The 13,880-nt window shown below is 37.8% G+C and overlaps 3 protein-coding genes across 4 annotated transcripts in view; 2 read left to right on the forward strand and 1 right to left on the reverse strand.

The window, feature by feature from the left end:
- The window catches only part of LOC110459349 (ras suppressor protein 1-like), a 13,062-nt gene extending 6,438 nt beyond the window's left edge, over nucleotides 1–6,624 (reverse strand). Inside the window, exons 1-3 of the mRNA XM_021511562.1 lie at nucleotides 6,411–6,624; nucleotides 4,388–4,438; nucleotides 2,222–2,289 (exon numbers count right to left, since the gene is read on the reverse strand). Coding sequence (XP_021367237.1) covers nucleotides 2,222–2,289; nucleotides 4,388–4,438; nucleotides 6,411–6,519 — 228 coding nt within the window. The 5' untranslated portion in view covers nucleotides 6,520–6,624. The remainder of the gene's footprint in view (nucleotides 1–2,221; nucleotides 2,290–4,387; nucleotides 4,439–6,410) is intronic.
- Nucleotides 6,625–6,796: 172 nt separating this feature from the next.
- Nucleotides 6,797–9,700, forward strand: LOC110459348 (probable cytosolic iron-sulfur protein assembly protein CIAO1 homolog). 2 transcript variants are annotated; one of them, XM_021511560.1, is made up of 3 exons: nucleotides 6,797–6,934; nucleotides 7,514–7,904; nucleotides 8,249–9,700. In XM_021511560.1, exons 1-3 carry the CDS (start codon nucleotides 6,923–6,925, stop codon nucleotides 8,857–8,859), a joined length of 1,014 nt encoding a protein of 337 aa, XP_021367235.1. In that variant the 5' UTR covers nucleotides 6,797–6,922; the 3' UTR covers nucleotides 8,860–9,700. The 2 variants fall into 2 exon arrangements, with proteins under 2 accessions (XP_021367235.1, XP_021367236.1); XM_021511561.1 differs by having other exon boundaries at nucleotides 6,797–6,925.
- Nucleotides 9,701–11,813: 2,113 nt separating this feature from the next.
- LOC110459341 overlaps nucleotides 11,814–13,880 on the forward strand; it is an 8,629-nt gene continuing 6,562 nt past the window's right edge. Inside the window, exon 1 of the mRNA XM_021511551.1 lies at nucleotides 11,814–11,864. The gene's annotated coding sequence lies outside the window, so the exon portion shown is untranslated. The remainder of the gene's footprint in view (nucleotides 11,865–13,880) is intronic.

Below are 13,880 nucleotides of genomic sequence, written 5' to 3' on the forward strand. Positions count from 1 at the left end.
ACAGGCTCACTTATATTCGCATACACTAACAGTTACCACCAGGCTCACTTATACTTGCATACACTAACAGTTACCACCAGGCTCACTTATACTCGCATACACTAACAGTTACCACCAGGCTCACTTATACTCGCATACACTNAACAGTTACCACCAGGCTCACTTATACTCGCATATACTAACAGTTACCACCAGGCTCACTTATACTCGCAAACACTTACACTTACCACCAGGCTCACTTATACTCGCATACACTAACAGTTACCACCAGGCTCACTTATACTCCCATACACTAACAGTTACCACCAGGCTAACTTATACTCCATACACTTACACTTACCACCAGGCTCACTCATACTCGCATACACTTACAGTTACCACCAGGCTCACTTATACTCCCATACACTTACAGTTACCACCAGGCTCACTTATACTCGCATACACTAACAGTTACCACCAGGCTCACTTATACTCGCATACACAAACAGCAAACCACCAGGCTCACTTATACTCGCATACACTTACAGCTACCACTAGACTCACTTATACACGCATACACTAACAGTTACGACCAGGCTCACTTATACTGCAATACACTAACAGTTACCACCAGGCTCACTTATACTCGCATACACTAACAGTTACCACCAGGCTCACTTATACTGCAATACACTAACAGTTACCACCAGGCTCACTTATACTCGCATACACTAACAGTTACCACCAGGCTCACTTATACTCGCATACACTAACAGTTACCACCAGGCTCACTTATACTCGCATACACTAACAGTTACCACCAGGCTCACTTATACTTGCATACACTAACAGTTACCACCAGGCTCACTAATACTCTCGCATACACTAACAGTTACCACCAGGCTCACTTTATAATACTCGCATACACTAACAGTTACCACCAGGCTCACTTATACTGGCATACACTAACAGTTACCTCCAGGCTCGCTTTATAATACTCGCATACACTAACAGTTACCACCAGGCTCACTTATACTTGCATACACTAACAGTTACCACCAGACTCACTCATACTCACATACACCAACATTAACCACCAGCCTCACTTATACTCGCATACACTAACAGTTACCACCAGGCTCACTAATACTCGCATACACTAACAGTTACCACCAGGCTCACTTATACTCGCATACACTAACAGTTACCACCAGGCTCACTTATACTTACATACACTTACAGTTACCACCAGGCTCACTTATACTTACATACACTAACAGTTACCACCAGGCTCACTTATGCTCACATACACTTACAGTTACCACCAGGCTCACTTATACTTACATACACTAACAGTTACCACCAGGCTCACTAATTGCATACACTAACAGTTACCATCAGCAATGATTTGATCCTCCTGTTTCCAATTGATATTTGAAGCCTAAGAGTATTCAGTGTTTTAATGCAGCAAGGATGGGATACTTCATAAAACTCAATGAAATCAAATGAGAGTAATTTAAAAAGGAGGAGAATATACACTCCTATGTAGGATGGTAATTATTTAATGATCAAGGGCCATAACGTTTTAGTTTTAGTACAATTTGTAGTAAGGAAAAAAACATGGCATTTACCTTTATGCATAGGCATATGTGATGAGCGCTGGCTTTTGTAGGTTATTTTTCATGAAAGTTTAAATATTGTTTTTTTAAGTCTCATTACTAAGAGATAGATTGGGTTCTGTAAAAGTCAAAAGAATCCCACAGGAAAAGCACAAGTCCAACACTCAAACATCTGTGGTCCAAACAGCAATAATTTGGTAGAAGATGTGTTCATTAGGGTTGTGGATTCAAAAACAAAGGCGACAACACACTGGTTCAGTGAACATGTGACCTTTAAATTTTAGTTGCTGCTAAGATTTAAAACCATGCATATAGGAGTTTTAATGCAAATCACAATATTCAGATTAACTGGTCCCACAAAACAGAATTCAGTGAAGCAGCAGCTGGCTTACTTTGATATCAGATTCTGCATTATAATAACACAGCTGTGTTGGGGAGAGAATGGAATGCATGCCATATTATCACAGCATTTATTTGCTGTGATGTTCGTGCATAGAACATTTTGTTCATGACAAAAGTTTGAAACTAACTAAAAGTAGGATAGCTTAAGTCAAATGAACAGCATCACTATTTTCAACAGAAATCTTTTACCCTTCGAATTGATTTGAAATGTCGATGCAAACCTTAACATGATTATTGAAGAGATTCAGGTGCTCCAGGTTAACAAGCTCAGTGATGTTCACAGGAATCGCTGCAATAAAAAAAACACTTTAGTAGTAACAAATATCGATTTTCTTCAAAAATAAATTTCCTGTAAGCATATATACTATACGGTAAGCTATTCATATCTAAACAATCGTACATACTCAGGGAGCATATACTAATTATCAGAGAGATGAGAGAGGGAGATGAGAGAGGGAGATGAGAGAGGGAGCAGTGAGGATTTACAATAAAACTGATAATGACTCATAAAGCCATAAAGAAGGAGTAACATAATTATCACACTCTGAATCCCCCTGTGATTGACATTATCTGGATATTATGTTTTTCAGCCAACAAATCACAAGACATTCATGATCAGCTGTACAAAATAAAACAAGAGGCCCAATGGGCCTGCATCGCTCACCTGGTATAAATCTCACACTTGCAACCTTAAAAGTGATCTAAAATAAAGCGACAGGCAAAATATCAGTATTTATGATTGAAGTCATTCAAAAGAACCTGTTTAAAGATTTTAAAACATTTCACCCCTGTTACTTTGAAAGTCAACCAAGTCATTATGTTGAACAAATTGTATAGCCTTTCATCTCAGTATGCAACTTGCAAAGTATCAACATCCATGTGACCCATGATTATTCAGAAGAGGTCGTTTAAAGATTTTAAACAAATTTGACCCCTGTGACCTTGAATATAATTCAGAGTCATTCACTTTAACAAACATAGTAGTCCTTGATCTGACTTAATATCAACATCCTAAGCCTTTTGGTTATTCCGAACAAGTTGTTTAAATATTTTGAACATATTTGCTCCTTGTGACCTTGAATATGANGAAGTCATTCAAAAGAACCTGTTTAAAGATTTTAAAACATTTCACCCCTGTTACTTTGAAAGTCAACCAAGTCATTATGTTGAACAAATTGTATAGCCTTTCATCTCAGTATGCAACTTGCAAAGTATCAACATCCATGTGACCCATGATTATTCAGAAGAGGTCGTTTAAAGATTTTAAACAAATTTGACCCCTGTGACCTTGAATATAATTCAGAGTCATTCACTTTAACAAACATAGTAGTCCTTGATCTGACTTAATATCAACATCCTAAGCCTTTTGGTTATTCCGAACAAGTTGTTTAAATATTTTGAACATATTTGCTCCTTGTGACCTTGAATATGATTCAAGGTCATACATTTAAACAAACTTTGTAGCCCTTCATCTCAGCATGCTACTGGCCACATATCATCACCCTGTGCATTTTGGTTATTCAGAAGAAGTTATTTAATGTTTTTCACATATTTGACCCCTGTGACCTTGAATATAGGTGATGGTCATTCAAAAAAAACTTGATAGCCCTTTACTCCAGCATGCTACTGGCCAAATATCATCACCCTGTGCATTTTGGTTATTCAGGAGAAGTTGTTTAATGTTTTTAATATATTTGACCCCTGTGACCTTGAATAAAAGTGAAGGTCATTCATTCGAACAAACTTGATAGCCCTTTATCTCAGCATGTTACTGGCCAAATATCATCACCCTGGGCATTTTGGTTATTCAGAAGTTGTTTAAAGTTTTTAACATATTTGACCCCTGTGACCTTGAATATGGGTGAAGGTCATTCATTTGAACAAACTTTGTAGCCCTTCATCTCAGCAAGCTACTGGCCAAATATCATCACCCTGTGCATTTTGGTTATTCAGAAGAAGTTGTTTAAAGTTTTTTTAAGACAATTGACCCCTGTGACCTTGAATATAATTGAAGGTCATTCATTTGAACAAACTTGGTAGCCCTTCACCCAAGCATGCTACTGGCCAAATATCATCTCCCTGGGAAGTTTGGTTATCGAGAAGAAGATGTTTAAAGTTTTAAACATATTTGACCCCTGTGACCTTGAAAATGGGTGAAGGTCAATAATTTTAACAAACTTTGTAGCCCTTCATCCCAGTTTGCTTCTGGCCAAATATCGACACCCTAGGCCTTTCGGTTCTTAAGAAGAAGTCATTTAAAGTAAAATATTGACGCCGGACGGACGCCAGACGCCACACCACGGCATAAGCTCACTTGGCACTTTGTGCCAGGTGAGCTAAAAAATCTTTTTCTTTTACAGAATTGTGATACTATATTCATGTATTACCTGCTATTTTATTATGCGTCAGTGTAAGTCTGGTTATGTGCTGCAAGTCAACTGGAAACAAAATAAGGCAAATTAATCAATGATCATACAGAAAATTCGTGTAAATAAATGCAATGCAAAACTAACATAATTATATGGTCAAACTACTTTTGGATGAATGATATACTATATAAAGAGTTAATGCTATTTTTATTTTTGGTTTCTTTGCACAGTTGATAAACATGGTACAGGTGTTGTACAGCTTTTTGTTTATTATTAATGTTTTCTCTGACAGAAAAATAACTCTCTTTTCCACTTTCCTCTCCGATGGCCATTACACCAATAACATATCCACTAATTACTACTCACTTTACTTTATTCTCTGCCATCAAATCCCACTTCCTTCAATTCTTAAGGTAAAATTCCTTCACATGACTTCAATAGCATTGGATAGAATGCAATGAATTATTTTCCTGATCATTTTTCATGAAAAAAGTTAATAGGTGGCTCAACTAGCTCCATTCTCAACTTCATTTAAAAACAGTTGCAAGTCGGAATTATGGCATAGTGATTACTCATTTGGAATTTGATAACGCATTTCACATTTAGCCGAAACATTTCATTTTTAAGGAAAGGTGAGTTTGGGGCTAGTTAATTATATAAGCCACTCTTTAAATGGTGTCATTCTTCTTTGCATCTATAGTTAGGTTTTTTTAACTCTACAATATATATATATATATATAGCCTACAATGGGTGAGTATGCCCTTTTTGCCTGCTTGCCCTACAGTTCTGTACAATGTAAATACACATTGACAATTACTTTGTAATTTCACCATATCGATGATACTAAGGTGACAGTACACAAATCAGATCACCAAACCATCATTTTTATTAAAGCATCGAAAAATCTGATGAGGAATTATATTCATTTATGGTTGTATCAAAGGAAGAATATCGATTGGTGTTCTAACAAACGAAATTAGCACCCGGGGCTCACTTGAGATATTCATAGAATGTTCTGAAGTCACCAATCAGCGTCTCCCACTTTTGCGAATGTCAGGAACCAAATCAAATCAAGGTTCGAGTTTAGCAGTATCTTACTCTTCAAATGAATAAAAAAAAAATGTCAGCATATTAACATTTAATGATGACCTTTAGACTTTATATGACAAAAAGTATTTCTATAGTGTGAATTTATTCCTATAGTCCAAGACAGAATGCATAGTCGTCGCACGCGCCATTTTATTAAAACGCGATCAAAACACTATATATATAGAGTTTTCTTGTGCTATTTGAACTTAAAAACTAATCATCTTTAGACAAAAAATGGTGCATGGCTATCTATTCTAAGACTACATCATTGTTATAACTGATTTATTGACACATTTATTTACTTTTGCAAAAAGTGATCCTATTTGGGTACTGATCCAATTTGGGTACTGCCTCCTTAGTTATAAAGCAACTTGGAGAGCCAAGCATTGACTTTTAGACCAAATGTATCACACATCTGTACGTCCTTTCACAACCGTCTGTGTACAATGTATTCAAACTGGCCTATCTGTGTGTGTGACGAATGCCTTGATCCAGGCAGTGCTGATCCCTCTGGTTTTATAATTGTCTAATTAGTTGATAAGGACGCTCTGACACACCGTGTCAAATGCTTTTGAAAAGTTAATAACAACTAGTTCAAGTACAAATTGTCAGTTTCAGTTACAGATGCATAAACATCACATTGATGGAGCCCCCCCCCACCGTAAAACAAAGAAGAAGTAATAAAGTATATGTTTCTGCTTATTATTTTCATGTTAACAGACTAAATGTGTTTCCTACTACAATGTACTTATAACAAATAAATGTCAAGTATAGGGAGAACATGTAATGGGGATGAATGGACCTGCTACCACCAATGCAAAAAAAATCATTGTACATAATACACTACAGCACAAGACCGACTCCCGTAATCGTCGATATCGACGGAGGAAGGCATAAAGATGAAGATGAAGATGGGAGGGGGTTGCTGAATCTTCAACTGACAACACTTACACAGCCCTGGCACTTCCAACAGGTTTACAATGGACTTGTCCACGAGCTCCAGTTCAGGATTTTTAGATTCCCTGTTCTCATCCACATACTTCTTAGCCTTTCCTGCCATTACCAAGTTTTTGGGGTTCTACAGAAGCTTGAGTGACTAATTGTACAACAAAACTTCACCTATGTCCCGTTTTGGAAGAAATCAAAACAGGAAATGCCTAACAACAGCTTTAATAATGCATACGTCCGAGTTATGTAGTTCTTCATTAAAAATCTTATAAATCAATTTTGTTTTGTTATTGAAGACTTAAATCGGTTTACATGATATTGCATCTTTTATTATCTTATATATTAGACACTTATGTAGTTCCACAATACATTATATCATTGCGGAAGGATGTGAATTTTGTTGCGAACTATATTCAAGATGTCAGCGCCCATGTTTTAGAGCTACCCTCGCACTGTTATGATCCCATAGAGGTTGGAAAACGCATCTCGACGAAAGTTTCATTTTTGCAAACATAATGGTAGCTATTGTAAATAATTTTCTGTGTCTATGCAATTATAATTCAGTTGTACAATTCAAAAAATGTTTAGTTTGTTGTCAAAGCGTTTACGACGTTTCCTATTTTGACATGTTTCGCCCTAAATCCCGTTCGCGCTAATTAGGTTTGTTTCGCCCTAATTCCCGTTCGCCCTGACTTTCTACATTAGCGTTATAGAGCATAAACATCAACATTGATGAAGCCCCCGTAAAGTAAAGTACATGTGCTTCCACCAGGGATCGAACCTGGGATCCCTAGGTTCCTAGTCGGAAGCTCTACCACTGAGCTAAAGGGTTACCAAATTCCTTCTAGCTCAAAGCTATGAGGTGACCGTATTTAGATATAATTAAAATCTGTCACACTTCTACTGTAGGTACTGCACCACTGAAACAGGAATTGTAAAAATGCATGGCCAGACTGGGGGCTGAACCCTGGGGACTCTCCAAACTCTAGATTGACGCTTTACCAATTGACCTTCATGGTTGCTGACGAACAAGTTGGATCAACCAAGTCGATTTTAACTCAAATAACACTGAACCTTCTCCATGATAGTGTTTTTGTCTGTTACAGTCCAGACTAGAGTGTCTGTCAGTCTTGGAGGGCCACCAGGACCGAGTGTGGTGTGTGAAGTGGAACCCCTCTGGGACTCTGCTCGCCTCATGTGGAGGTGACAAGTCTGTCCGTATTTGGGGCCAGGAGGGAGACAAGTGGGTTTGTAAAACAGTACTAGAAGACGGCCACCAGAGAACAGTCAGATCTGTGGCATGGTCACCATGTGGGAACTATCTGTCCACTGCAAGCTTTGATGCTACCACAGGGATCTGGAGCCGCAAGGAGGGAAACTTTGAGTGTATAGCTTCTCTTGAAGGTCATGAAAATGAGGTCAAGTGTGGGGCATGGTCTCCAGGGGGAAGTCTCCTGGCAACATGTAGCCGTGACAAAAGTGTTTGGATATGGGAAGGTATAAATGTATTACGATAATCACAAGAAGTTTTCTGTATCCGTTATAACAATATAATATATTCAATCTCTTCAAAAGAGTAAGGAGTGTAAAGACATTTTAGGAGTCCCTGCTTTGTTCGAATTTCCATCATTATCAAGCAACTTAGCCTGGAGCATATTTATGAATGTTCACCAGTCAAAATAACACTGTTAACTTAAATCATGTATTGTCAGTGAAAGAGTAAGTGTAATGACACTGTGCTATATATTGACAGAGTCACATAATTATCACTAGTTGATGACACTATGTTATATATTGATTTATAGTAACTAGATATTGACACTTGTGTTATATATTGACAGTGACAGAAGATGAAGAGTATGAGTGTGCCAGTGTCTTGAGTTCCCATACCCAGGATGTCAAATGTGTCACATGGCACCCTAACAAGGAGATCCTTGCCTCTTGTAGCTATGACAACACCATCAAACTCTTCAAGGAGGACACAGATGACTGGACCTGCTTCACTACTTTAGAGTCCCATGATTCCACTGTATGGAGAATATGTTTTGATCAGTCTGGATCAAGGCTTGCATCCTGTAGTGATGACCAAACAGTTAAGATATGGCAGGAGTACCCACCGGGTAATTCTGAGGGTGTGGCTACAACTGGTCCTGACTCTACATGGAAGTGTGTGTGTACCTTATCAGGGTATCACAACCGTGTCATCTATGATATAGACTGGTGTCACCTGACTGGTCGCTTAGCTACAGCATCGGCAGATGATGCCATACGTGTTTTTGTAGAGGAGCCAAGTTCAGACAAAAATCAGCCAGATTTCCGCCTGGAAGTGACAGTAAATAAGGCCCATAATCAAGATGTGAATGCTATATCATGGAACCCTAAGGACCCACAATTACTAGCTTCCTGTAGTGACAATGGGGAGGTCAAGCTGTGGAATTACGTAAAAGCATAAATGTTTTAGGTTTCACTAGTACTTGATTAAACCAGCACATTCAACAATGTTGGTTCTACTATTTTTTGCGGTTACTATGCCATGAATTGTCAGTGTTGAAAACATTGTGTGTTTCTCTCAAGGATGTGCACAATGCCTTCAACCCTGACAACTGTTATTCTTATTATTCTGACCATTTATAAGTACAAGAATCAAACAACTCAAATTTCTTTGGCTTAAGATTCAGTAGCAGAGTTTCCCCGTGAAACTGTAGCATTGAGGCTACCTGAAAGATAGTGATGGGCAGATAATCAATTGTAATTTAAATTTGATCGGTTGGCCCTTTCCAATATTGATTACGTTACCAAGTTACGCTACTGAACTAAAATGATAAATATGTAATGAACTGTATGCTTTATCAAATTTTATTATATGATTGATGTCAGTGCTCAGTTGAAAAAAACCCAATGAAAACTGCATAAAGTAAGCTGTGGAAGAAGGAAATGCAATGTATAGTAACAACCAACCAGATGCTACAATAATGTTGTCACTTTATGTAGGTATTCAGTGCCATAAAACTATAAAATGATGATGTAGTCAATCATTGATTAGTTTCTTATTTCTTTATTTAACAAACCGACCATGGTTATGATTTTACACCAATTGCCAGTCACTTCTGAAATATGACAACATTCTTAGTCAAGTCAATGTTTGTCTTTAATGAGAACTATATAGCTAATATTCCTGTGGCTATAACATACTGATTACAACAAACATGGTCCTGTTATGGATCAGAGTTGTTAATTTGTGATCATATTGTTTATAGTATGGTTATGATTCCAAATAAATATAATTAAAATCTGTTATTATCATTGATTATTTTTCTGAATTGTTCCTGAATGAAGTTGATTTCACTGTCAGTAATATGTAGTCACACAACATATAATCATCATATATGGATGCTTTGTTACACATTAAATGAAAGGGATGTATAGAAACTAGTGATTCCAGGGCCCAGCCTGGAACATTTATCACTAAACTTTCAACTAGTGTATGATAAAAAATATTAGATTTTAACTAAAATTGAATGTACAGGTATAGGTATCCTAAGAATAACCTGAGGACAAGAAACACAGAAATATGTTTTGATTTTCAGATATTTTTCTCAAATAATTTATCCTTAAAATAATCAGACTATGAGCAACAGGGACCAGTACATAATAGACTAATTATTGTCAGTAAAAAATACATGTCCTGATGCCCCCACTCCCACTGTGATAAATAGAGAGCCAAATACAAAGTCTAACCAAGTCAGTTAGGTAGAAAGACATTTGTTGCAGTGACCAATATTTCATATAATTGTGTAGTGATCCTTAACCCTTTCACCCCTATGTACCTTTAGTAAACTCTACCAATAGGTCCATTGTGGTCTACAGTGATAAAGGGGTCGAGATGTATCTGCATATGAACTTGGATTATTACAGGACTTCTATTATTGGAGAAATGGAGTGTAACACAAATGTTGTATGGGCAGAAAGAGCAAACACTTGATGCTCCCACCACTAGAGGCTCTTTTGTTTTGATCAGAGAGCTTAAATTTTAAAACCATTGTTCAGAAATCCATATCAGGACACTTTGGTTATAGAAGAGTTCACTCCCAGTGGTCAGCAGTAGTGAACATTTCAGGGTTTGTAACTTTGTATGACAGCAAAGGTGGATAATAAAACAACATAGCGATTCATGTCTTACGGCAGACTTCTTCAAAAAGAAGATGCAAACCACCCTAGAAAATAATCGAATTCAAATCCGTTGATCACATGCACTCTTTACAAACACACTAATTACAGTTTCATACAGAAAGGCTAATTACAGGTACATAAAGACAGACTAATAACAGGTACATGCAGACACTAATTACATGCATACACACTAATTACATGTAGGTACATACACTAATTACATGTAGGTACACATATGCAAATTACATGTAAGTGCATGCAGACATACTAATTACATGTAGGTGCATAGACACTCAATAAATGTAGGTACATGCACACACACACTTATGACATGCAGATACATGAAAATACACTTATTACATGTAGTTACATACTTGCACACTAATTACCTCAAGGTACAACACACACACTAATTACCTCAAGGTACAACAGACACACTAATAACGTGAAGGTACAAACATACACACTTATTAAATGAAGGTACATACATACTTTTGACATGAAGGTACATACATACACACAAAGTACACGAAGGTACATACAGACTAATTAAATGAACATACATACAGATACACTAACTACATGTACATAAATATATACTTATTATATGTATGTACATACAGACACATTATGTTAATATACTTCTGGACACCAATTACAAGTACATACTTTCAGACACACAAAATACAAGTATGTACATACACGAATTACATTTACATACATATATACTTATTATATGTATGTACATACAGACTCATTATGTTAATATACTTCTGGACACAAATTACAAGTACATACTTTCAGACACACTAAATACAAGTATGTACATGTGTACATACATGAATTACATTTACATACAGATATACTTATTATATGTATGTACATAAGACACTTACATATACTAATTACATGTACGTACATACAGATACACTATCCTTGTACATGTATTACATACAAACTAAATACTTGTAGGAACATACAATCGCCTATAAGATGTATGTTCATATACAGTGTAGATGCACTAATTGGGTGTACCTACATACAGATATCATAAAGCACATGTATGTTGATACACTTTTAGTATATCAATTTACAAACATTAATGTCATGTGCCTACAAACAGACAATATTTATATACAAACACCAAGTAGGTGTAGGTACATACAGTTACTAACCACACAGGTACTATATAGATAATAAAAAGGTGTCAAGCAGCTACAAAATACTACTGGTGTGCTTGGGAAACATGTGGCTGTGGCTTAACTCTTATCTAGGGAAATCAACTAGGTAAGATTTGTCACGATTTCCGGTTTTCCTATGTTGTAATGGTAATTCCTCTGGGTACAGGTCAGTGTAGGATCTTCTTTGTGGGTTTAGCATTTTCGCTCAAATCAAAGAAGGATGGGGACATTTTGGTAACTATGTATTACAGTAAGAACAATGTCAACTATAACCAATGCACAAACTATTGAAACTAATGTTGCTTCAGTCTTTACTGATTTTTTTTAGTGATAACCCACTAAATAATCTACACTGACATGTGCCCAGAGGTATAATCTGAATACCAAGCAGATGTTTTAAATGAATGTTTAAAGAGGACGAATAGTTCACAGATGACTATAGTTTTCTTGCCTTGAAGAAGAAGCAGGTCGCTCAGAAAACTGATGTAATTAATTTGTCAACAATCTTGGTTTTTCAAACGCAAACTTGCCAACTCTCCCTATTTTGGAGAGAGACCCCCGATTTAGGACCCTAACAATGAGCACTTTTAACCAGTTAATTTGCTAGTGAAAGTACATCTCAAAAGATGGCATTTATTTCCCCTAGGGTGTTCATACAAAAATATATATAGATGCATTTAATTCTGAGCACGCGCAATCTCCCCCGTGGACATTTCAAACAGTTACTAAGTATGGAACATCATCGAAATGGACGATATCCAATTTAAAATAGAATTTGAGAATGAGCATTGCAGGGTCTGCTAAATGGTTGAAATTAATATATATTTGTATCTGGTAAGTTGAACGCTTACGTATAAATAACTAATATGGCATAACGTAATATATTTCGGTAATTAATATGATGAGAAGTAATTCTTGATCTCTGACGTCTGTGAGGAACCACTGTCAATGTATACGTCCCACCCCACAATCACACAATTCAATACAACCTGTGTGGTTCCATGGTGAACTGTACAGATCGTTATCGGCTATACAAATGTTACGACGACGATCCCAGTTGATGTCGGTCAATGTAAACTGAGATATAGGTATATAATAGGTCAACCTTTATGTCTGTGTGACAGGTAGCTTTGAGAGTAGACCAATTGTTTACACTCGTGGGGTTATCGTGGTCACACGGTGACCGACTTATTATAGGTACCCCAGTTTCCCACTTCTTTTAGTCTCCGATTAGAGCATGATATTAGAACGACAGGGAAAACATCACTCGGCGTGGAACAGAGAGCTGATGCTGAATATAAAACAGTTTTTGCTCTTCTGAGCATTCTATTTTTTATTTTTGAGAACCCAAATATATATCATAAACAGCGCTATTTCCTCGTTAGACCGAGACGAATCGAAGTATCAACATTATCCTCGAATAGAACATGTCCACGCCACCTCCGCGTGCGACCGTGTCCACGTCATCCGGTGTTAGATCGTGTCCACGTCATCCCGTGTTAGATCGTGTCCAAGTCATCCCGCGTTAGATCGTGTCCACGTGATCTTGTGTGACCTGGTCCACGTCATACCGCGTTAGACCGTGTCCACGTCGTCCCGTGTTAGATCGTGTCCAAGTCATCCCGCGTTAGACCTGGTCCACGTCATACCGCTTTAGATCGTGCCCATGTCATCCCGCGTTAGATCGTGCCCACGTCATTCCATGTTAGACCATGTCCACGTCATCTCGTGTTAGATCGTGTCCAAGTCATCCCGCGTTAGATCGTGTCCACGTCATCCCGTGTTAGACCTGGTCCACGTCATACCGCGTTAGATCGTGCCCATGTCATCCCGCGTTAGATTGTGTCCACATCATCCCGTGTTAGACCGTGTCCACGGCTTCCCGTGTTAGATCGTGTCCACGGCATCCCGTGTTAGACCTGGTCCACGTCATACCGCGTTAGATCGTGCCCACGTCATCCCGCGTTAGATCGTGTCCACGTCATCCCCCGTTAGATCGTGTCCACATCATCCCGCGTTAGACCGTGCCTACGTTATCCGCGTTAGACCGTGTCCCCATCATCCCGCGTTAGACCTGGTCCACATCATCCCGCGTTAGACCGTGTCTACGTCATCCCGCGTT

The sequence above is a fragment of the Mizuhopecten yessoensis genome, unplaced genomic scaffold (genome assembly GCF_002113885.1).
Source record: "Mizuhopecten yessoensis strain PY_sf001 unplaced genomic scaffold, ASM211388v2 scaffold10045, whole genome shotgun sequence".
Classification (NCBI taxonomy): Eukaryota; Metazoa; Mollusca; class Bivalvia; order Pectinida; family Pectinidae; genus Mizuhopecten; species Mizuhopecten yessoensis.